The 24474-nt window shown below is 54.7% G+C and overlaps 1 protein-coding gene across 2 annotated transcripts in view; it reads left to right on the top strand.

Moving 5' to 3' along the window:
• Positions 1–24474, top strand: part of SORCS2 (sortilin related VPS10 domain containing receptor 2) — a 491847-nt gene that overhangs the window by 382204 nt on the left and 85169 nt on the right. For both annotated transcript variants that reach the window (XM_069594798.1, XM_069594797.1), the window contains exon 4: positions 22430–22594. In XM_069594798.1, the coding sequence (XP_069450899.1) occupies positions 22430–22594 (165 nt within the window). The remainder of the gene's footprint in view (positions 1–22429; positions 22595–24474) is intronic.

A 24474-nucleotide genomic window follows, 5' to 3' on the forward strand; every position in this document is an offset into this window, starting at 1 on the left:
GGTCAGCCGCTGTGAAAACGTAACAGGATTTAAAATGTACTTACTGATTCCCTGTGTGTGCTAAGATGCACCTCTCCATCAAGGAAACAGCGGAAACTGTGATAGACTTTATTTTTTTTTGGACCCAGCTGGGCATGGTTGTGCAGCAAGGCAAGCCCAGGCCACCCAGTCAGAGAGGCAACTCCGCCCCGCTCGCAGGAGTGTGCCAAGACACCTTCAGGAGCTAAGGGACACTGGTCCCAATGGGAGGATGCCTCTGAGGTTAGCATCACAGGAGAGGGATGTTTAGGACCAAATGAGCGATGTAACCCAGTTTTCCAGGAATGATCCTTGGGAACACTGCTTGTGGAAATATCTCAGGAACTGGCAAATTAGGAATTCCTCCAATTCCGTACACTCTCACTGATTTCTTAGTACAAACTGCTACTCACTGCCCAGGCAGGAGGCCCTAGATGGTGGATCTGGGCCCTGCCATCCTGAAAGCTGCAACTCATCCACTCATCCCTCCACCCAGCCATCCATCCATCCACCCATCCATTCACCCATCCATCCATGCATCCAGCCAGTCACCCACCCATCCATCCATCCATCCATCCATTCACCCACCCACCCATCCACCCATCCACCCATTTATCTATCCATCCAACCATTCATCCATCCACCCATCCATCCATCCATCTACTTCCGGTCCCTCTCAATGCTATTTTTCAGAGGCTTACCTGGCACTACTGTGGGTTCTGGGGATATAGTCTTCATTAGGAGGCTTCCTTGCATTCTCCCTCTGAGCACCTCCCATGCACACCTAGAGGAACGCATGCAGCCGTAACCCTGGCTTCCCTCCATCCTAGGTGGGCAGTCCCATGTCTGTGTCAGTCACCCTCTACACCTCACACCCCCACAGGCCTCCACCTGGGCCAAGACCCGAGGGAGCCCCACCTCTGCGGGTTGGCTGGATCACATGAAGCCAAACATCAGGTTCAGTGGAGTGGCCTCAGCCCTGGGTAGATTTTTTTTTTCCTGCTAATTATAAAATCCATTGCAATAGAAATCACAAAACAGAACAACTTGGCTATTATAGGGACATGCTTTATACTCATAACTTAAAGAGCTTGTTTTAAAAACTGACTATAAAACCACTTAATTACTTGGTATTAAAACCAGTCATGTGGAAATTATGTTCCCTCGATGTACATTTTGGAGGTGATTTCTGGCAAAGAGAACTCCACGGTGGTGCATACCCTGCCAGGTTCCTGGGGGCTGCCTCACATGTACATGGCCCTGTGCCATCCCTCAGCTACTCTCCCAGCCACTGTGAGCCTCACAGAGTCCCAGCAGATAGACAACTGGTCACCCCTCTCCGTGTGAAAGGTGAGGAGCCAAGGGACCAGCAATAGGAAATGTGTGATTCTTGCCAGGCAGCTTACAAGAGCGAGGCCAGGACAGGGTTCTAAACATCTTGACTACAAATTGTGCTGTCTTTCTATCATCCTGCATCCATCCATCCATCCACTCATCCATCCAACCGCTGACCCAAGTGCCATTTACCTGTATATTCATCTGTCCACTCATGGTCCCCTTCATCACCTACCCATACACCTGCCCACCCATCCATATATCCATCCATCCACCCATCCATGGGCCATTTGTCTCTGAAGACATCCATCCATCCATCCATCCATGTATCCATCATCCACTCACCCATCCACTCAACTAGCCACTTACCCATATGTTTATCCACTATTAAATCCTCCTTTTATCCGCCTGAACACCTGTCCACGCATCCACCCACCCACTCACTCATTCATCCCTTTATCCATCCATCCATTCAACAAGCCCTCAGGCTTTCAGAGAACCCCTCAAATGCTGAGTTTCTGGGCAAGTTGAGGGAAGAAGGTGGAAACAGAGCCCATTCCCTGACCTCAAGGAGCTCATTGCCCAGGGGGCTCATGAACCATGATCCTGAGGTGGGCTAAGTTCTAAAGTGGAGGTTGACTAAGCTTCTGTGGAACCACAGTAGGAAACTGGGCACCGGAGGGAGCAAGGAGTGTTTCATAGACAAGGGGATTTTTAAGTTGGCCCTTGAAGGATGTATAGGTGTTGACCACCTAGAAGAGGGTAGGGCATTCTAAGGAACGCTTAAATGTTCTGAAGTTCATGATCAAGGACTCTGAGTTCACAATCTGGCTCCACTGTCCCGGCTGTGTTTCTGGGGCTGAGTTTCAGTCTCCTCACCTGTCAAAGGGGAGACTCACTTCCTCCTGGCCTCCCGGGCAGCTTTGCTCACCTTCTCAGCTCACCTTCCCCCTGGAATTTACAGCAGTGGGGCAGGATGTTCCCCACTGCCAAGGCTCTTCCCTCTCTCTTCCAAATCCCACCTGGTTTTATGAGTTCACATAGCACACTTACCCCTCACATACCGCCGCCCTGGCGTCTCCTGCAGATTCCACACTCAGGTCTGCCGTGGCCTCCACGACCCCTGCAGGGCATCACTAACAGGCATCTCCAAGCCATCAGCTGTGGTCAGAACCACCCTTCACTTCTCCAGAACAAGTTCAGTTCGGTTGCTCAGTCGTGTCTGACTCTTTGCGACCCCATGGACTGCAGCACGCCAGGCCTCCCTGTTCATCACCAACTCCCAGAGCTTGCTCAGACTCATGTCTATTGAGTCAGTGATGCCATCCAACCATCTCATCCTCTGTTATCCCTTCTCCTCCTGCCTTCAATCTTTCCCAGCATCACAGTCTTTTCCAATGAGTCAACTCTTCACATCAGGTGTCAAAAGTATTGGAGTTTCAGCTTCAACATCAGTCCTTCCAATGAATATTCAGGACTTATTTTCTTTAGGATGGACTGGTTTGATCTTTCAGTCCAAGGGACTCTAAAGAGTCTTCAACACCACAGTTGAAAAGCATCAATTTTTTGACACTCAGCTTTCTTTTTAGTCCAACTCTCACATCCATACATGACTATTGGAAAAACCATAGCCTTGACTAGATGGACCTTTGTTGGCAAAGTAATGTCTCAGCTTTTTAATGTGCTGTCTAGGTTGGTCATAGCCTTTCTTCCAAGGAGTAATCATCCAGAACAAGGGGCCACCCCTAGTTGGGCCAAAAGCCTTGGGGTCACTCTTGACCCCTCTGCCTCACCACCCATATCAAGTATATCAGCAAGTTCTATGTTGATGACCCAACCACACAGCCCCATCCACGTCCCACCCCAAGGCGGGCACTCCAGCCCAAGCCACCCTCATGCCTCCAGCAGGCATTTCTCTTAGAACAGCCTGGAAGCTTCGGGCTAGCAGGACCTCACTCTGACCAGGCACCTCTGGAGTCCATGCTCAGAGACGGGGCGGAGTGTCCTGTCCTGGACTCAGCATCAGGCAGCCAGGGCTTCGGCTCAGCCCCGTGGACTGTAGGGAGGTGGCCCCCGCTTCTCAGACGCTAGTATCGCCAACTGTAAAGTGAGGTGTCTGGACTCGGCGATGTGCCCTCTGGGTCCCAAATCCCCACGTAAAACCAGCTGGTGAGATTTCCCTGCCACTGTCCCAAGAGTGTCCGGGGGCTCTGCTAAGAGCAAGTGTCCGGCTGGTACCCAGACGTCGCTGTGCACCCGTGTTAGGGGCTGCTTTTAGGAATGTACTTGCGTGTGTGCTTTTGCACGTTTATGTGTGCGTGTGACTTTACAGCCACATCAGGACATCACACCAAGAAAAATAAAAGTGGTCTCAGCAGACTGCCAGCGCCTCCCCCACTTCCCCTGATCCTGACTCTCCCCGACTCCGCAGATGGGGAGTGCCCCCCTGCCCCCAGTGTGGGGAACCATGTGGCCCTTCCCAACCCCGAAACCACTTCAGCTGCTGGAAGGATGGAGTTGGCTGGAGAAGACCTTTCCCAGAGCAGCCCCTCTCACACTACCACTGTTTGCTGTTTTCCTTGGTGGTGACTCAGATGGTGAAGAATCTGCCTGTGATGTGGGAGACCTAGGTTTGATCCCTGGGTAGGGAAGATCCCCTGGTGAAGGGGATGGCAACCCACTCCAGTATTCTTGCCCGGGAAATCTCATGGACAGAGGGGTCTGGCAAGCTAGAGTCAGACACGAATGAGCGGCTAACACACACACACACACAGTGTTAAAAATGTGAGGCATTTCGCCTGGACTTTTGCTGACAGCAGTGACTTTCCAGATCCCATGCCATAGACACTGGTTTCTGGCGTTTTTCAGCCTCTTATGAACCCGAATTTTCACAACAGGTCCTGATCGTTTCCTGCAACCCATGTCTGAGGAGTCCTTCCTGGTGTGTGCCAGACCCATGAGGACAACGTGGCTGGTCCCTGCTCTCCTGGACCTGGCACCCCCTCTGGAGCCCACGGCTTGGAGAGAAGGCAGCAGCCTTAGATCAGGTTCCCAGAAGCAGAGCCTGAGGCAGGGGTTGGGTGCGCGTGACCCTGAGCGGCGGGCGGGGGGGTGGGGGGGCAGGTTCTGGGGGATGGACTGAAGGAAGAAGTGGACGAGGAGGGACGTGCCCTCAGGCCAAGCCTGGCCAGGTCAGGTCTACGGTCAGCTCAGAGGTGCTCCTCCTTGAGGTGGGGACAGCCTTCCCCTGTCCATGGGGCACCGTCTGGGGTCCTCCAGGGGAGCGTGTAAATCTCCAGGCTGAGGCCTCCATAGACTGTGGGCAGTTTTCTTGGAAAGGGCTGAGCTGTGAGCTGTTGGCGGCCAACACCGGGTCTGGGACTCAACACACCATCAGCCATGAGGCTCAGGGCGCCATCTGGACAGGCGTGTGTTACAAGCTTGAAGCTGTGACACAGCTGGCTTTGTCTCGGTTCCCACAGGCCGGCCTGAGGGTGGCAGGGCGAGAGGCCTCTGCCCTCTGCTTCAGATGAGACGCTGAAGTACTGGCCTGGGGGTTGGCCGGGAGCCGGCTGGGACTGAAGGTCCTGGCACAGATCATCACCAGCTCACCCGCTGCCCATCCAGGAGGATGCTCTGGATTCCAGGCCCCCCTGAGTGGCCCCTGTCCCCGATCCTTCTCCTGTCTGCCACCCCTGTAGTTAATCCACCAGCAGGAGACCCCGACGGGCAGTGGCCAGCAGAGAGGGAGGTAACTGGCTGTGGATGGGACAGACACACAGATCTGGGTCCCATCAGCTCTGACCGATGTGCAGAAGGGACCCCCAGGTCCTCTGAACCTCAAGCGCCTCCCCAGTGGTGGGGGGGATGGTTGCGTCTGCCCTGGGTGGTGTGGCCAGTCCAGCAGAGATGAGGGCAGTCTGCCCATCCCAGAACCCACCCAGGGCGGGGTGCTCCCTACATGGAGCAGAGCAATCTTCTCAGTTCTCCCCAAGAAGCTTTCCTTCAATGCTCCTTCCCCTGGTTTATAAAATGTGGTGTGTGTATGCGTGTGTGTGTGTGTGTGTGTGTGTGTGTGTTGCACGGTGGTGATTGGACAGAGCCAAGCATGGGGAAGTATGTCTCTTTTTCAAACATCAATACTTTTTGCTGAACAAAATCTTATACAGAAATCTTATCAATAAGTCAGATCAGAGAAGGCAGCTCGGCCTAGTGGCCTGGAACGTCCCTGTCAGCAGCTCGGCCTCATGTGAGCAGGGAGACCTCAGGGCAAGGGGTTAACCTCACTGGAAACTGGACACAATGACAGAACAGCTTCTTGGTGGGGGGGGACCAGCGACCGGTCACAGATGAAGCACTCAGAGCAGCGTCGGCCCGGACTGGGTGCCCACCGGGGTTGCTGCTCTTTCTGCTCTTGCTGTGATGACTGGTATTGCCGTGGTTGCTGCCTGGCTTGGTGAGATCTGTACATTGTCACAGCTGCACGTTGTGACAGCAAGTTTGTGATCAGGGAGGCTGTGGCATTTTAACGACATTCTGACCTGAGTTGGAAATACTCACCCCCTCCCCTGAGTGCAGCCCCTCACCCAGGTCAACTCTCAAGGGAGAGAGGCCACAGAGCAGCTACAGGGGCAGGTCGGGACCACCATGCTCCTCCCAAGGCCTCCTCCCACCACCCTCCCTCCGTCTTCATCCTGAGGCTGCAGTGGAAGGACCAGACCAGACAGGGGAGCGAGGATGGAGGGGGTGCCACTCCTTCTTAAAGGGTGGGCTCTGGGATCCCAGGGCCGCTGAACTGATTCAGGTCACGCTGCAGTACGTGCATGGCCAGAAGTCAGCGTAGCTCTGCCAGACTCCCAAGCTCTTTGTTGTGTGTCTGTAGGGTCCAGCTTGTTTTTAAAAACAAACACGCAATCAGTGAGGTAGGGAGCCCCTCGTCACTGGAGGTAACCAAGAAAGGGGGAAGGGGTGTTATTGTGGTGATTGCAGCATCAGAAAGCATGCTGGCCCAGTGAGTGGACCACCCCCCGTTATCACGTGGTGTCCAGCAGAGGGACAGGGGCTAGTCTCAGCACTTCCACCATTAAAGACTATGCCAGTTCAGCTGGGGCTGCAGTCAGCCCTGAGGCCCTGCGACTCGGCCTGGGCCACCTAATTCTGGGTATCTCTGTGTCTTGAGTAACAGGAGGGGCTGGATCTGTCCCCCACTCTCACTGTCTCTAGTCTGTGCCTGTGCGACAGATACAGCCAGGCCTCCACCTTGAGGGCCATGGGGAGGATTCCAGGAGCCTTCATGCAGGATGGACATCCATACTTCTCCATCCAGAAACATCGACACTGGTGGTTCCCCCAGGAGATCAGAGCCTGGGTTCACCTCGGTCTCCACATGATCCCAAGCCATTGGGAGGCTGCTAGTGCAGGGCTGCTGCCCTGGGAACTTTAATTAAATCATCATTCATCTGCAGATGGAGGAGGAGAAGAAACTGACAAGACAGATGACTGGTATCCCCCATCATCGCCGAGAGTTTACTCAATTCACCCACTGCTTATGGGGCCTCTGTTCTGAGAGGGGCTGTGGGCCAGCCCCCAGGGCCACTCCTTGTCCCGAAGGAGCAGAAACATTCACTGATGCCTGATGGAACATAGTCAAGAGACAGAAAGAAGGGGTGGCAGATGGCACCGTCTCTGCATCACCCCTCCCCCAGGAACACCAGTGCCCCCAGAACCCTGTCTGTGACAGTCGTTGGTGCCCCGGGACACCCCACTTGTAACAGTCAGTGGTAACCAGGGACACCCCACCTGTGACAGTCAGTGGTACCCAGGGACACCCCACGTGTGACTGTCGGTGGTGCCCTGGAACACCCTACCTGTGAGTCGGTGGTAATCAGGGACACCCCACCTGTGATGGTCAAGGTGCCCAGGGACATACCCCTTGTGACAGTCAGTGGTACCCAGGGACACCCCACCTGACAGTCAGTGGTGCTCAGGGACACCCCACCTGTGACAGTCGGTGGTAACAAGGGACACCCCACCTGTGATGGTCGGTGGTGCCCTGGAACACCCCACTTGTGAGTCATTGGTAACCAGGGACACCCACCTGTGACAGTCGGTGGTACCCAGAGACACCCCACCTGTGATGGTCAGTGGTGCCCTGGAACACCCCACCTGTGAGTCATTGGTAACCAGGGACACCCACCTGTGACAGTTGGTGGTACCCAGGGACACCCCACCTATGACAGTCAGTGGTAACCAGGGACACCCCACCTGTGATAGTGGGTGGTGCCCTGGAACACGCCACCTGTGAATTGGTGGTAACCAAGGACACCCCACCTGTGACAGTCAGTGGTACCCAGGGACATCCACCTGTGACAGTCAGTGGTACCCAGGAACACCCACCTGTGACAGTCGGTGATAACCAGGGACTCCCACCTGTGACAGGGACACCCACCTATGACAGTCAGTGGTACCCAGGGATGCCCACCTGTGACAGTTGGTGGTACCCAGGGACACTCCACCTGTGACAGTCAGTGGTAACCAGGGACACCCACCTGTGACAGTCGGTGGTACCCAGGGACATCCACCTATGACAGGGACACCCACCTGTGACAGTCGGTGGTACACAGGGACGCCCACCTGTGACAGTCGGTGGTACCCAGGGACACTCCACCTGTGACAGTCGGTGGTACCCAGGAACACCCACCTGTGACAGTTGGCAGTAACCAGGGACATCCACCTGTGACAGTCAGTGTTACCCAGGGACACCCACCTGTGACAGTCGGTGGTAACCAGGGACACCCATCTGTGAAAACTGGTGGTACCCAGGGACACTCCACTTGTGACAGTGGTAACCAGGGACAACCACCTGTGACAGGGACACCCACCTGTGACAGTTGGTGGTACCCAAGGACACCCCACCTGTGAGTTGGTGTTACCCAAGGACACCCACCTGTGACAGTTGATGGTAACCAGGGACACACACCTGTGACAGTTGGTGGTACCCAGGGACACCCACCTGTGACAGTCGGTGGTACCCAGGGACACACACACATGCGACAGGGACACCCACCTGCGACAGTCGTGCTTGCTCCACCCTCCCCTGTCTGAGCTGCCCACATGGCCGCCCCCTCGGGCCCAGGCCCCCCTGGGCCTGTGCTCTCTGCTCTCATCTCGCCTCTGTGCCCACTTCTTCTCAGTCTCCTCCCCAGGCTTTTCTCCTTTAAAGGCCGTCAGTGCCACCAGGGCAGACCCAGGTCTGTGTGGCTCACTGCTTCCTCCCAGCACCCCAGGCAGGAGACTCCCTGTTGCCCCTCCCAGTGGCCATCCAAAAAGCCCCCAAGTCTCCCTTCTCCACGTTGCCTGTGGTCCTCTCTTCCCTGTCTCCTGCCTCTGCATCCCTTCCTGTGGGACCCGGCCAGCTCCCTCTCTCTGTATTCTTGCCAGGCCCCCTCCCCCCACCCTGTCGTCAAGGGTTGGGGCCCTGCCCAGAGCCCAGAGCCGCTCATTTGGGGGCTTCCTTGGTCACGTCTCACCACTGGACTGTGTGCTCCATGAAGGCAAGGACAACTAGGCTGTGCTTCCTGGCACAACTGGCCAACATGGGCTCTGTGTTGCACAAGCAAAGAGCAAGGGAAGGGCCATGAGCGCCCCCACCGTCTCTGCAGCGTGCACCCCTCGTCTCTGTCGCCTAGAGCCCCTAACCTCGGCAAACATGCTTCCCCCATCTTTGCAGTGTGTGGGAAGGAAGCTGCCTGGGTTGCATCTCGGGTCAGCTCCCACCATGTGACCTGAGGTCACTGCCCGCCCTGGAATTCACTTCATCCATCAAACAGGGACAATAACAGCAACCACCTCATCAGAGGATTGTTGGAAACATGAGCCAAGTATTCGGTATAAGTGCCTGGCACACAGTAAGTGCTTGATAAATGACACATAGGATTATTTTTTCCCTTTTCATACTGTTCATGGGGTTCTCAAGACAAGAATACTAAAATGGCTTGCCATTCCCTTCTCCAGTGGACCACGTTTTGTCAGAACTCTCCACCATGACCCGTCTGTCTTGGGTGGCCCCACACAGCATGGCTCACTACTTTGTGGACAAAAGTCCATCCAGTCAAAGCTATGGTTTTTCCAGTGGTCATATGTGGATGTGAGAATCAGACCATAAAGAAAGCTGAGCGCCGAAGAGTTGATGCTTTTGAACTGTGGTGTTGGAGAAGATTCTTGAGAGTCCCTCGGACTGCAAGGAGATTCAACCAGTCCATCCTATAGGAAATCAGCCCTAAATATTCATTGGAAGGACTGATGCTGAAGTTGAAACTCCAATACTTTGGCCACCTGATGAGAAGAACTGACTCATTGGAAAAGACCCTGATGCTGGGAAAGATTGAAGGCAGGAGGAGAAGGGGACGACAGAGGATGAGATGGTTGGATGGCATCACCAACTCAACGGACATGAGTTTGAGCAAGCTCTAGGAGTTGGTGAAGGACAGGGAGACCTGGCGTGCTGCAGTCCATGGGGTCGCAAAGAGCTGGACACGACTGAGCGACTGAACTGACTGAGGATTATTACCAATGCTATTATCCACTCCACAGGAGGCAGGAGTGTCTCATTCAGGAAAACCACCATCCAGGTGATTTCTGCTACAGGCCATTGACTGGGGCTCCCCTGGTAGAGTCAATTTCCTCCCACAGATACGAGGAAGCTACAGTACTGCTCCTTTCTGCTCTGTCCTTACTGGCTTCTACGAGCACAGAACATCAATAGTCCCTGCACTGATGGACCATGGCTTTGGCCGTGCTTTCCCCAACAAGCATGGCAGTAATAATCTTGGTCTCTAATCACACATATTGAAAGAGAGCCTTTGGAGATTCCACAGTCACTTCACAGTCAAACGCTGTCATCTGTACCCCGGCGGCTGCCCAAGCCAGCGTGGAAAACGCACCCCGAGAAGGCAGGGAAAACATTCCCTCGCATTCTGCTGGTCAGTTAGGCACAGATGAATGAGCAAATTGTTCACATGCATTGTTAATTCAACTGTCCTGATAAAAGGCAATTTTCCCAAACACAGTCACTCCAGAGAATTAACCGTCCGCCACCCTCTGCCCAGCAAGCAGGCTTTTTAGCTTTGCAAAACATCCTCAGACAGCCAAACAAAACAATTACACCCTACTCACTCCAGAGCCTCAGCGTCAGCCCCTTTAGAGAACTCAGATCATCAATAATTACGGGGGAGATGGGGGCCTCATATTTCCCGAATGTTACAGACAAGATTGTATATGTAAGCCGCGGCTCTAAAATATTGGCAACGAGTTGTTTTTATAGGTCCTGTGATAGGTTCACCTTATCTGGTTACTATCGATCAGACACGAGATCTTCCAAGTCAGCGTCCAGCCAAAGGGAAAAGGTCTGCCTCTTCATTCAATTTACAGATGTTCTTGGGGATGTTTCTTGGCATTTCAGTGATTGTCAGGCTGGTAATTAAAACTGAACCAATCCTTTCCTGACGATCAATTCTGTAATTGTGTTTGAGCGGATGCTTTACTAAATTGTGTTGGATGCTTGTCGATCTCAACACAGAAGCAGGACAAGGGTTCTCAGCACCAGAGTCGGCTCTGTGCCAGGGCAGAGGCACACAGACAGTGCGGGCTGGAGCGGCTCATTTCACCCCTCTGAGCTCCTAGTTCTGTCTTTAAAATAGAAACAAAAACCCCTCCCGCCTTGTGGCTGTTGTGAAAATAAGATGATAAAAGGCTGGTGCCTAGTGCAGAGCCTGGAGCAAAGTAAAGTGAAAGTCGCTCCATCGTGCCCAATTCTTTGTGACCCCACGGACGATACAGTCCATGGAATACTCCAGGCCAGAATACTGGAGTGAGTAGCCATTCCCTTCTCCGGGGAATCTTCCCAACCCCAGGGATCAAACCCAGCTCTCCCACATTGCAGGCAGATTCTTTACCAGCTGAGCTACCAGCGGAGCGGGGGCACTGCAGAGTACATGTTCAGTAAATTTATCTCCTTTATGCTTTCCCACCCCTACTTGATGGAGCTCAACTTTATGCAGAGACAAGACTGGGAGGCACAAGCCTCTGGTGCCCACGTCAAGAAGGGTGGGTTGAGGGTTGGGCTGCGTGATGATGGTTACATCCGGTGACTAAAGAGTGCGCGGGGCTCAGAGTGTGCGGCACTCGCTTGCTGTATGCTCGTACGGCCTCTCCCCAAAGCCATTCTCACTGGGTCGATGGATGGAGGGTGAATAGTGAACTGGAAGAGGGAAGGAGGCAGAAAGGGAGGGAGGGAGGGAGGGGAGGAAGATTGAATGAATGGCTAGGTGGATGGATGGATGAGGGATGGGTAGATGATGGACGGATGGGTGGGGGGATGGGTGATGGATAGATGGATGGGTAGATGATGGACGGATGGATGGAGGGGTGGATGGATGATGGATACATGGATGGGTAGATGATGGACGGATGGGTGGGGGGATGGGTGATGGATAGATGGATGGGTAGATGATGGACGGATGGGTGGGGGGATGGGTGGATGGATGAAGGGTAGATGGATGGATGACGGATAGATGGATGGATGACGGTTGGATGGATGCATGCATGGTGGATGGATGGATGATAGATGGATACATGGATGGATGGATGGATGGATGCTGGGCAGAGAGAGAAAAGGAAATACAATTTAACATATTAATAACTGTTCATGATTTTCTAAAAGTAAACCTTCATTTAAAAAAACTATCTTCCTATCTTGTTCACTCAATAGGGAACTGCACGTACATTCTTAGGCCTTTGCCCACAAGCCAGTTCTTCTTTTTGTAAAGTATATATTGTTCTTCCTGATTGTACGTTTAGCACACTTTCATCTCAAAATGTTAGTTTATGAAAATGTATCTGTTGATCCCACAGATATGAGTACCTCTCCCATCTTAGGTAAACATGACATAGTAAGAGAGGAAGTAGAAACAGTAAGACAGGAAAAACTTGACACCCGCAGTCTCATCAGCCGGAAACAGCGCTTTATCCTTCTGGGCTGCTTCATTCACCTTTCCGCAGATGCTCATTCACGCGTGTTAGTCCCTTAGTCGCGTCCGACTCTGTGCAACCCCATGGGCTGTAGCCCGCCAGGCTCCTCTGTCCATGGGATTCTCCGGTTGGTAATACTGGAGTGGGTTGCCATTCCCTTCTCCAGGAGATCTTCCCAACTCACAGATCAAACCCCGGTCTCCTAAATTGCAGGCAGATTCTTTACTGTCTGCACCTCTGGGGAAGCCCATATTCATGTGTCTGTATCTCTTTATACGTGCATATATGAATGCCTGCGTGCCATACACACATGCAAGCTTACGTGTGCATATACACATGGACACAGGCATATACACACAGTCGTCCAATCACCTGATTTCATTTTTCCCGTAGTGCGTCTCACTGTCTGAAATCATCGTGTTCCGGCATTTGCTTTACTCCCTGTCTCTCCCCCTCAGCCGTAAGGCCCAGGGGAAGGGCCCTCCCCGTAGGCACCTTCTGCAGCGGTCTCTCTGGTCCCCATCCCTGGCCAGTTCTTTTCTCACTCCTTGGGAGGGTCCTCCACTCCCAGGACCCCCAGTCACATGTCTGAGCATGGACCTTCCAAAGGCCTACCCCAGGGCAGGCTTCTCTGCTGAACTTACCCCAAGTACCAACCCCGAGCTCCTCTATCCATCTGGGGTGACCCTCAGGAAGCTCAGCCCCAGCGTGAGGCTTACCCTGGGCCCCTCTTCCTCCCCTAAGCCAGCCCTCCCCCTCACCGGCTGGTCCTCATGTCCACCAGCGGTCAGCGTCCACACGCCCGCCCGAGCCACGCGCTTAGTGTTCCGTTATTTCTCCATCTATTTCCTTCACCAAACCCGCTGAACTCTGACCATGAAATGTCACAGACACCCGCCCACTCTCCTCCAGTTGCATGACGTCTGCCCCAGCCCAGGCCACCAGCTTATCTCAGCTGGTAACCCCTGAGTCCTCCTGGTCAGCCTCTGGCCTGCCCCCTCCAGGCCCGCTTCCTCACTGCGGTCAAGGAGAAGACAGACAGGGCTTCCCAGGGCAAAGGAGTGTGAGGGTGCAGCTGACATCTGGGGATGTGGACATGGTCTGAAGCCTGGACCTGGGCCGGTGCCGGGGAGTAAAGTCAGCCGGGTGAGGTCACTGGGGCGAGTTGTGAACATCAGACCTGGGAGCCCCGGCAGCAGAGGCCCTGAGGGTTTCAAGCAGGGACGCAGCGCCACACACCTGTGTTTGCACAAATTCCAATGATCTGTGACTTCTTCAGGAATAGGTCTTTCTGGTTTGCCTGCATGCTCCATCGTGTCTGGCTCTTTGCGACCCCACGGACTGTAGCCAGCCAGGCTCCTGTGTCCAGGGAACTCTCCAGCCAAGGATACTGGAGCGAGTTGCCTGTCACTTCCTACTTTCTGGCTTAAGAAAGCACAAAAGCCATGAAGAGCCCTTCTATTTCTGCCACAGTTTCACACGTGGCGCCTAATTTAGGACCTCAGCCCAGAACAGATGATTGTTTCTGAGTTGAAGGTGAGGAGAGAGACGAGCCCAAGGTTACCTAGCAGAGCGGCATCTCCGCCAGGCTCTGCTTTCTCTCGGCACCCCCCAGACTGAAAGCCGTCACGTGGAGTAACTTTCTGCTAACACCCTGGGTAGCAATCCGAGTGTGTGCTGAATAGCCCAGCGAGAGGCATTCAGCCGCGCCTTCTCCTCACCGGGTAGCAGAGTTATTCTCCCTCAGGATGACTCACACTGGCGTATGTAAGATGCTCTGCACAGATTCTAATTTGAGACCCAGGGGGCGGATGCTGCTGTATTTGTTTGTCTCCACTGTCTGTCAAAGCCCAATTTCCTGTGTCCCCAGCTGGGCGCATCTGTCTGGCAAGGAATGCACTGGACGATTGGGTTTTAAATAGGAAGGTAATTTCCTGAGGACCCCCATCCCCGGGGATGCGGAGGGAAGCCTCTGAGGGCTCCACTTGGTAAAGAGAAGATGAAAAACAAGTCTTCTCCTTGATAAAGAGTCTGAGGGGAAACCCAAGATCTGTGGCGTACCCAGCCAGAGCTCTGGCAGAGGTGAGAACCACTTGCTGGTTGCTGTTTGTTTTCCTTTTTTTAACTCAAGGTTTCAGAGCTAGGGTTTACGCTGCAAGGCAGACTGGGATGTTGGCACCACCTTTTGGAGGAGATAGGGGAATGGAAGCCCAGCAGGGCACCAGAGGAGGCTTGGCAGGTGGGACCACACGTGGTTCATGCAGGGGTGACTCAGGCAGGGCAGGTCCGAGCGGGAGGCCAGGTGGACACGATCCGGGCAGGCAGGGAGGGGCAGGCCCATGTCGAAGGGTTCCAGAAGGGTGTCCAGGGTTCCAGGTTCAGGCAAACCTCCTGACCTGGTCGTGGGAGGCCCACATCGGCATCTTGCACATTCTGCCCTTCCTGGGGGTCCTCTCTGCACTTGGCCGACGCTGACCCACTCCTGCCGGGAGCACACAGCTCGCCTCCATTCCAGCCCCTTCTCAGGGTCGCCTGGCCCAGTGCACGGCTCACATCATTCAGCAACTTCCCTTGTCTGCTATGGTCTCCCTGGGGGCCAGGCTCCTGTGAGGTTCATCTGCCAGCTTGCGGTCTGACACAGAGCTGAGTGGGTGCGTGAATGGCCTCAGAGAATAGAACGGTGGACCAAGCAGGGGAAACAAAGATGAAGATGGACAGAAAGCCTGCCTCCCCCACCATCCCGGTCTTCCTCTGCTGTCTATGGGATCAGAAGTCCCCCAAATTCAGGACTGACCTGCAGTCTGGAAGCCATGCCTAATATTCTTTAGAGCGGTGGTGGGGGACGGGGGAGCGAATCTGTCTAGACCCTCCAGGCCCGTTGCCCCGTGTCGTTTCCACGTTCTGGGCTGACGCAGCCACATCACTGGTCATGATGTGGTGTGCATGAATGATGCAGGGAAGTGCTGGGGGCTAACCTGGCTGACAGTACAAACTTCCGCGAGGCCTCTCTGGCCTCAGCTTTCCCATCTGAGAAATGGGGATGATCGCACCTAAGCTTAGCAGGTCTGCAGTGACCGCGAAGTGCAGTCAGCGATTCACACCACCCCCACCTGCCCCTGCTGTGCCGCCCCAGAGCTACCCTGCTTAGTACTTCCTGCGTCTCTCCAACCAGATGCGAGTGGGACCCTGGGGACACCTGCCGGGCTTGGCAGGGAAATGACAGAAGGGTTGTTAATTTTCAGGCCTCCGAGGCCGGGTCTCTGTGCAGGCTTCTCACCCAGAACACCTGGCGGAGAGAGCTAATCGATCTGTTTTAACACAGACAGGGGCTCTGGGGGAGGCACAGAGGCTGCAGGCCTGGGGAACTTAGCCTCAGGGAGACAAGCACCCCAGCCCCATGCCCCCTCGCCTGCAGCGGACTACAGGGAGCTCTCTGCCCACACCCGTGCTGCAGGCCAGCTTCACGGCAGCTCCTGCCACTCCACGTCACAGTGGCTCATACGTGTCCTGCACAGGATGGCCCCTCCTCTGTGCCCACTGCCCAGTGTCAGGCCTCCCCCCACCCCATTTCTGCCACAAATCCTATGCAGGGGAGCAAATCTGGTCAACCGACCCACCGACATCCAGGCTACTTTGGTGTGGGTGGAGCATATCTAATAAAGCACATGTCAATAATGTGACCGAAAACCAAATCCCCAAGCAGGTGACTCTCTTCAAAACAAGGGTCCTGTCATTCCCGCTCAGCATCAATGTGCTGTTCCCCTGAACTCCACCACCACTGGTTCCCCTAGCAAACTCCTATTCATCCTTCAAGACCCAGCTCAGGTGACACCACCTGCAGGAAGCCCTTGACCCCAGGCCAGGCCTGGGCTGGGGCAAGGGCAGCTCAGGGTACACAATTAGGGAGGCAGTCAAACCCACATGCCCTGGCCTTACTCCCACCCCTTAGAGAAAGAGCTCGTCACCCTGGGGACAGCTGGTTGGCCTTTGTCCTCATCTGTCCTGGAGCTTCCTGCCATGTGCTTCCTATACCGTCCTTCTCACCACTGCCTTTGAGCTGCCTCAGCTCCAGGGCCTTGACCCAAGGAGATGCTTGGTGGACCCAGCTTCTTTAGAATAAAATACCACGAGAATAAACCCGCTGTCGTCTCAGCCTGTCATGCACTTTGCTTCCTTTATCTCTTCCAGTCACCTCTGCCGTGGGAATCCTATCTTCATTTCACAGGGGAGGAAACAGGCTCAGAGACGTGAAGTGATTTGCCCAAGGTTGCAAAGCTTACAGGAGCAAAGGAGGGGTGAGGCCAGCTCCCCACCTCCGGCTCTGGAGGGGTGAGGCCACCAGAGCCTGCACTGCCCCCGCGCTGGCAGGCGTCTGCTGTGGCCTCCGTGTCCACGAACAGCGTGGCCTCCCTGGACTCCGGGGCTGTCGTGGGTACCTCCATCCTATGGGGCAGCATCGCAGTGGATGGGAAGAGTAGGAGGCTGAGAGCAGGGCTCTAATGCAGCTGGTTATTTCCTTGTCACCTGGCGGGGAGCAGAGGCCAGGTCCACCAGCATGCTTGGAGTTGGACACAGGGCCGAAACGAGCAGGACCTGTGACCTAAGGCAGCACCCCCCACCCAAGAGAAGGCGCCTGGGACTCACCAGGGGCCGTGAAAATGCAGGTCCCAGTGGGGCCAAGGCACCGTGAGTCTGACAGTCTCCAAGGATGCTGCTACCACTGGTCCTGGAGTTATTAACCGAATAGCTCTGGGAAGAGTCCACTCCGTGAGTGTGTGACCCAAGCCACCTCAGGAGGATCCATGCTTTACTGGTCCCATCTTGAAATTCCTGATTCTTTTTGAACAAGGGGCTCCATGTTTGTACCATGTACGTGGCCTGGCAAATTAGAACCTGAAACTCAGGCTTCATATGGGCTGGCTATTAGTCCAGTGAATCTATCAGATAGCTCCCTTTAACTGAGCTGCCTCTGATTTTGAGGCATCCAGCCTTGCAGGCCCCCAGAACCTCGCTCGGGTACCATATGTTTCCCCAGAATAGTAAGCAGTGAAAATACACCATTGAAAATAGTCTGGTTCCCAATTTGGAGGAACAATCTGCCAGCCTCCTCTCTGCACGATGCTAATTGATTTGTTTTCTTTGCTCCAATAATCCTTTCCTTGTCAGCACTTTCTTCTTCCCCCGTCTTTCCTGGCTTGTCCCACTCTGAGGCCAAAAATAGCCCGTGATCCAGATTGCTGGGCCCCTGGCCAGAATCGCTTCCTCAGGTTCCTTCTCCTTCTGCCTGGGTGACACCGTGAACAGGGCCTTAGCTGTAACTGCGGGCTGTCATGGAGAGGTAACCTTGTGCCCAGGGATCTCATTCTGTGTGGGAATGGCCAACACCCATCCTCTGGGCTGAATGGCAAGGACGAGGAGTGGGCCTGCCAGGCTGCACAGCCTCCCCACCTGGAGGGAAAGGCAGACTCACAGAGAGAACCCTAGGAATGTTAGACTGGAGCAAATGAACACATGAGATGCTGGGGAAGGGGCAGAGGAGGGATGAGAAAAACTCTGTTGGAGGATGTATATCATGGACATCTTCCTGGAGGAGGTGACCTTCAAAATTAGCTGTGCCAGATGAAGAGGTATTGGAGAAGCACGGAAAAGAAGGAGGATGTCCCATCATAAAAACAGGCTGAACTCATGCTGGGGGCACCCTCAAAGCAGGCACATGAATAAGAAATAAGAAACATTCAGCTTTGCTGAAGTTGCCCAGAACACAGGGCTCAGAAAACTTCAAAAATTTTCATGTTATCACACATGGATTTTGTGACATTTAAAAAATCTGGAAATCTGATTCTTCATTGTCAGTGGAGAGGTCTGGGGTGGGGGGGGGTGGTCTCTGTCCTGCATTCCAGCCAGAGGGAACAGTACACACAGGTGGGAGGAGGACATGAACGGTCTCAGCAGCGACCCCCATCTGCTTGTCTTCAGTCCTGCTGGCCTCTCTGTCTGAGAACCCCCTTCCCCAGGTCTGGATCAAATTTCCGTTCATTCTTCAAAGCTCATCTGGGCGTCGCCTCCTCCCGAAGCCCTCCTTTTGTTCTGCACTTGGATCTGACGTCCCCTGCTCTGCTCCCATAAACCCTGGGCAACCTAAATTCTTGCTGATTTAAGTTAAAATCCTGCAGGCCTGGGTTGACCCACAGCTCGGGGTCAGGCATGTGCCGGATGCTGGAGGGAGCAAAAGGAGTTAAGTCCCTACCCCTGTGATCAGGGAACCTAGAACCTCCCCCACTACCCGGCTCTTTCCCTCAAACCCAGAACCCCAGCATCAGCAAGAGAAAAACAGCAGACGAACCCAAACGGAGACACAATTACAAAATATCCAGCCAGTCCTCCTCAAAACTGCCAAGGTCATCAACAACAAGGGAAGTCTGAGAAAGTGTCCCAGCCTAGAGGAGCCCGAGGAGAAGGGGCAACTAAGTGTCACGTGGGAACCTGGCACAGGGACAGAGAAAGACATCAGTGGAAAACGGGTGAAATGTAGCATGTGGTTTAGATACGACCAACGTGTCGATGTTGGGTCCTTATTGTGACAAACACATAATGTTGATGTCAGCTGTTAATAATAGAGGAAGCGGGGTATGCGCTGTGTGGGAATGTCCTGTACTATCGTTGCAACTTTTCCACCAATCTAAAACTGTTTGAGACTTCCCTGGCCATCCAGCGGTTAAGACTTTGCCTTCCGATGTAGGGGGCGCAGGTTCAATCCCTGGTTGGGGAGCTAAGATGACCCCACATGCTTAAAACAGAAGCGATATTGTAACAAATTCAACACAGACTGTAAAAATGGTCCACATCAAAAAAAATCTTCAAAAATATCAAACTATTCTAAGCTAAAAAGTTTACTTCAAATTTAAAAAATATCTTCACCCCGCTGCTTAAGACTAACCACTATTAATAACCCCCAGTGTTTCTTTCCTTTCTCTTTTTTTAAAAAACAGAGATGTAACCGACAAGCAATATTAGTTTCAGAAGTGCAACATAATAAAATTTGTTCACATTGTGAAATGATAACAACAACTCTAGGTGATGTTGGTCACCTTACATAGTTACAGAATTCTTTGTGTGATGAAACTTTTAAGATCTACTCTCTTAGCAACTTTCAAATGTGCAGTAGAGTTTTGTTGGTTATTCTCAGCGTGCTGCAGTCCCTCCCCAGGGCTTCTGCTTCTTATAACCAGGCGTTGGTACCTTTCGACCCCACCCACCCATTTTGCCCATCCCCAATCCCCCACCTCTGCTACCACCAGTCTCTTCTCTGTATCTATGAGCTTGTTGTGTTTTTTTTTTCCTTTTTCTTCTTAGATTCCACATATAAGTGAGATCACACAGTATTTGCTTTCTCCGTCCGACTTACTGTACTTAGCATAATGCCCTCCAAGTCCATCCGTGTTGTCACAAATGGCAAGTGTCATTCTTTTTTATGGCTGAGTAATAATCCTTCCACCCTTCTTTCTATGCATTGTCCACTGACAAAATCACACTTATTTTTCTACACCTACCATAACAAAACTCTTATATACGTCCTTACAGTTTTGTCAATGGGAAATGTACAGAAACTGAACTTGCTTACAAGGTCCTGCTCTTTTGTGTGTGAGCGCATTAGTTCTCTTGTCCCTAAACACCATGGAAACATCTGTACACACTCTCTGGCTCCCCTGACCATCTCCGCCACCCCCTCCCATTTTTCCTGCACGTAAACCACGCCATGAAGGACATCCCCGAGCACATGTGTCCCCCTTTCAGGGATCAGAGTCACCAAGGAATCAGGCTCCAAGCCCCTCTGCTTGCTGGGGCACAGAAGGCTTTCTGCTGACGGTGAATGACCTCACCCGGGAGCCCAGGAAGGTTTCCTTGGAAAAAAAGGAACACACTGGTGTATCCTTTGTTCACAAGAAACAGGAGTTTTGTGCAGCTCATTGATTTATGCTCCACGTGCTTCGTTGTCTTCCAGAGGCATGTCGGGGTTTGGGAAAGTCATTCCGGGGGCGTCTCATTGTACTTTCCCTCCCAGGGAAAGCTGAGCTCCTCTTGGGCCGGGCTAGTCCAACCCAGGCTGCCAGCTCCAGCCCAGCTAAAACCACGCCCTGTGTGGAATCGCCACTGGCCCTGGCCCTACCCAGAGTGGCTCTGTGGCCACAGGAGCTCGCCTGCCCTCAGTCTCGCCACCTGCCAAGCAGGGCGGACAGCGGCACCAGGACAGTCGCCAAGCAGGACGTTGTGCAGGCCGGCTGTCGCGCTCATATCAGCCCTCCGTGGCGGGCTCACCCTGTCATTTCCCATTGTACAGACAAGGAGCACGAAGGCACTGGTCACACAGACATGGAATTTGAGCTGGATTATCCAGGGACGGAGTGTGTGTGCCCAGCCCCCTGCTCCGCCGACACATAGTTCATTCCTCATTCCCTCATTCATTCCTTCCCTCATTCATTCATTCCTTCTCTCATTCATTCATTCCTTCCCTCCCTCATTCATTCCCTCATTCATTCATTCCGTCCCTCATTCATTCATTCATTCCCTCCCTCATTCATTCACTCACTCATTCATTCATTCACTCTCTCCCTCATTCATTCCTTCCCTCATTCATTCATTCCATCCCTCATTCATTCATTCATTCCCTCCCTCATTCATTCACTCACTCATTCATTCATTCCTTCTCTCATTCATTCATTCCTTCCCTCATTCATTCCTTCCCTCATTCATTCATTCATTCCCTCCCTCATTCATTCATTCCCTCCCTCATTCATTCACTCACTCACTCATCCTGCGTGTGGAACCCGCAGGCTCTGTGGGGAGGGGAGGGGAGGGCATCAGTAGTGACCTCCACAGATGTACCCCTGACCCGACAGGGCTCCAGTCCCCGTGCAGGAGGCCTCTTCCATGAAATGGGGTGAGAGTGTTGAGGACAAGTCCTGGGCCCCCAGCAGTCTTGCAGCAGGAGCGCCAACCAGCCTGAGAAGGAAGGCCATCCCAGGGTGTGCGCCCAGGTGGAAAGGGGCACGGGCGGGGATGTGGACCTTGCCAGGCAAGGCCAGGCTGCATGTAAGGCTGGGAGGGAGGCGGTCAGGAGGGTCCTAGGACCCCCATAATGGAGTCTGCATCTCCTGGGGCTGTGAAGAGCCGTGAAGGTTCTGCAAGGTCCGTGTGTAGGAGAGTCAGTAGAATGGTTCTTCTGATGGAGCAGGAGGCGGGGCCACGGTGCTGGGGGTCGGGGCTGGACCAAGTGGCTCCCAGCCCCTCCACCCTGCGTTCAGTGCTCCTGACTCAGCCTCGGCTGGTTGACCTTCCCCCGCACCGGGAGCTCGCGTGTGTCCCTCCGCAGGGCCCTGTCATTCTGCCGAGTGGCCCCAGGGCCGCCCTGTTCTGACCCTTGGCTGGCCTGTCCTGACCTTTCTGTGACACGGCGGACAATCCTCACACAGTCCGGCAGGGCTTGTACCTGTGAGAAGAGGAACCTGGAGGGAAGGCAAACGTGAAGGGACCTCAGGGGGTGGGGGCTGGGGGGCGCGCATGGTGGAGGTGCCCCTCGTCCTCTCGGGGGGCGCCTTGCCATCAGTTTCACGTCGGAGTGGAGTCGGGGCCACTCTAAGCCGTATGCAACTCCCGTCATCTCCAGCGCGATCCAATGCTGGGCTTGAGGTCAGGGGAGAATACGGAGGGTGGGCTCCGACTCCACCCCGAAGCCTCCAGCTAGGAAGAGGCAGCCTCCCACACGGCCCCTGCTCCCGGCGCTCTTCACAGTAAGCCTCCTCTGGGCGCTCCCCACCCCCTGCCCCAGCCCTTGCAGAGCTCTCACTGGACAAGTCAGTGTCCTGGGGCGGCCGCAGCAAAGCACCGCAAACAGGGCTCCGAGCCGCAGGACTCTGCCATGCGGGCTCTGCAGGTGGGGAGTCTGGAGCCAAGTGTCGGCTGGGCCGGTTGCCGCTGGGGGCTGCGGGGAGCCCGCTGCAGGCAGCGGCCCGGAGGAGTGCAGACGCATCTCCTGACCCGTGTCTTTCAGATCATCCTCGTGAGCTCCTCGCTCAGCGACCGGGACCAGAGCCTGTTCCTCAGCGTGGACGAGGGCGCCACCTTCCAGAAACAGGTCATCCCCTTCTCCGTGGAGACGCTCATCTTCCACCCCCGGGAGGAGGACAAGTTGCTGGCCTACACCAAGGAGGGCAAGGTGAGCCGCCCAGGGGAAGCCCAGAGGACAGGGAGCCTTCCCATCACCCGGGACCCGGGAGCCCTGGGCCTCAGGAGGGCTCCCCAGGGCTGGGGCCGGGACCCCATCACCCCCTGCTCCCTGGGGCTGAGGCCGGGGACCCCATCACCCCCTGCTCCCCGGGGCTGAGGTCAGGAACCTCCTCACCCCCTGCTCCCTGGGGCTGAGGCCAGGGACCTCCTCACCCTCTGCTCCCCGGGGCTGAGGTCAGGAACCTCCTCACCCTCTGCTCCCCGGGGCTGGGGTCGGGGACCCCATCACCCCCTGCTCCCTGGGGCTGAGGCCGGGGACCCGATCACCCCCTGCTCCCCGGGGCTGGGGTCGGGGACCCCATCACCCGCTGCTCCCCAGGGCTGAGTGGTCAGGTGCCCCTCGGAAGCTCATGGGTTCAAGTGAGAGCTGGTGGGATGGAGGTGAGGTACAACAGGCTCACGAGATGGTTGACAGACCCTCCAGTCTGCCCCCCAGCACACTCCAGCCGTGGAGCCTCCCTCCACTTCCAGAACATTCCACACACCCTCCCACCCCATGCCCTTCCCTCCGCCTGGAAGCCTCTTCCACCTTTACCAGGAGAGGGAATTGTCCTTCTGACCCCAAACCAGCGTCCTCTCCTCTGAGGGCAGTCCAGCAGGGCCGCAGGAGCCCAGGGCACCTTCATGGGTGACTGAGGAGTGTGCGGTGAGGGGCTCTCTCCAGGGCCAGCCTGGGTGTGGTAGGAGACCCCGGGGCTGGGAGAAGGCGGGCTGAGGGCCCCTGGAGGAGGGGCCGCCCGCCTGCAGGAATGGCCTGGGTCGGGTTCCTGCAGACACCATAAGGAGCGACCACAAACCTGACAGCTTAAAACAACAGAAGTGTATCGGCCAAAGGCCCCAGATCAGTTTCACGAGGCCAAAGCCAGGGCGTGTGTGGGGTGACTCTCCCCCTGGAGGCTCCGGGGGGTCTCTCCCTCACCTCCACCAGCTTCTGGAATTCTGTGGCTGGTGACGAGTCACGCTGAGCTTCAAAGGCAGCGTCTTCAACACTTCCTGCTCCGTCTTCACGTTGCCGTGTGTGTGTGTGTGTGTGTGTGTGTGTGTGTGTGTGTGTGTGTGAGTTCCCTCTGCCCCACCTGGATAATCCAGATCACCCTTCCCATCTACGCATCTTCACTGAATCGACCGCAAAGTCCTTTTTCTGTCCATCTGGTCCCTTTCACAGCTTCCAGGGATTCTGACAGAGACACTTTGAGGGACCTTTCCAGCCTTCCCTGGGTGCTCAGTTGGTAAAGAATCCGTCTGCAATGCAGGAGACCCTGGTTCCATCCCTGAGTTAGGAAGATCCCCTGGAGAAGGGATAGGCTACCCATTCCAGTATTCTGGCCTGGAGAATCCCATAAACTGTATAGTCCATGGGGTCGCAAAGAGTCAGACATGACCGAGCGACTTTCACTTTCACTTTTCAGCCAAACACCTTGCTGGATAAGAGGCCTGGAGCCCCACTGTGACAAAAGGGCTGAGGAGGAGGCTGGCCCCGGGGAGAGTCACTCAGCCCCGAGAAATTGTGTGTTTGGGCAGTCGGAGAACAGGAGTCATGGTACCTGTCTCTCTCCTCCTGTCCTCAGTCTCCTGTGAGCTGAACCCCCTAGAAGCCAGGGAGAAGGGGCCTGTGGATGCCGCCTACACAGGCCAGCTCTCAGGGTTGGAAAAGGGTGGAAAAGGCAGAGCCTGGGTCTGGAGCAGATGGAAGCTATCTGGCTCAGAAGCTTCCTTGGGTGCTCCCAGACCTGCCTGGGACTCACCATTCCACACTCTTCCAGATTCCAGTGACTCTCTCTCCCAGCACGGGTCACAATGCCCGATTAA

The sequence above is a fragment of the Ovis canadensis genome, chromosome 6 (genome assembly GCF_042477335.2).
Source record: "Ovis canadensis isolate MfBH-ARS-UI-01 breed Bighorn chromosome 6, ARS-UI_OviCan_v2, whole genome shotgun sequence".
NCBI classification, from domain to species: domain Eukaryota; kingdom Metazoa; phylum Chordata; class Mammalia; order Artiodactyla; family Bovidae; genus Ovis; species Ovis canadensis.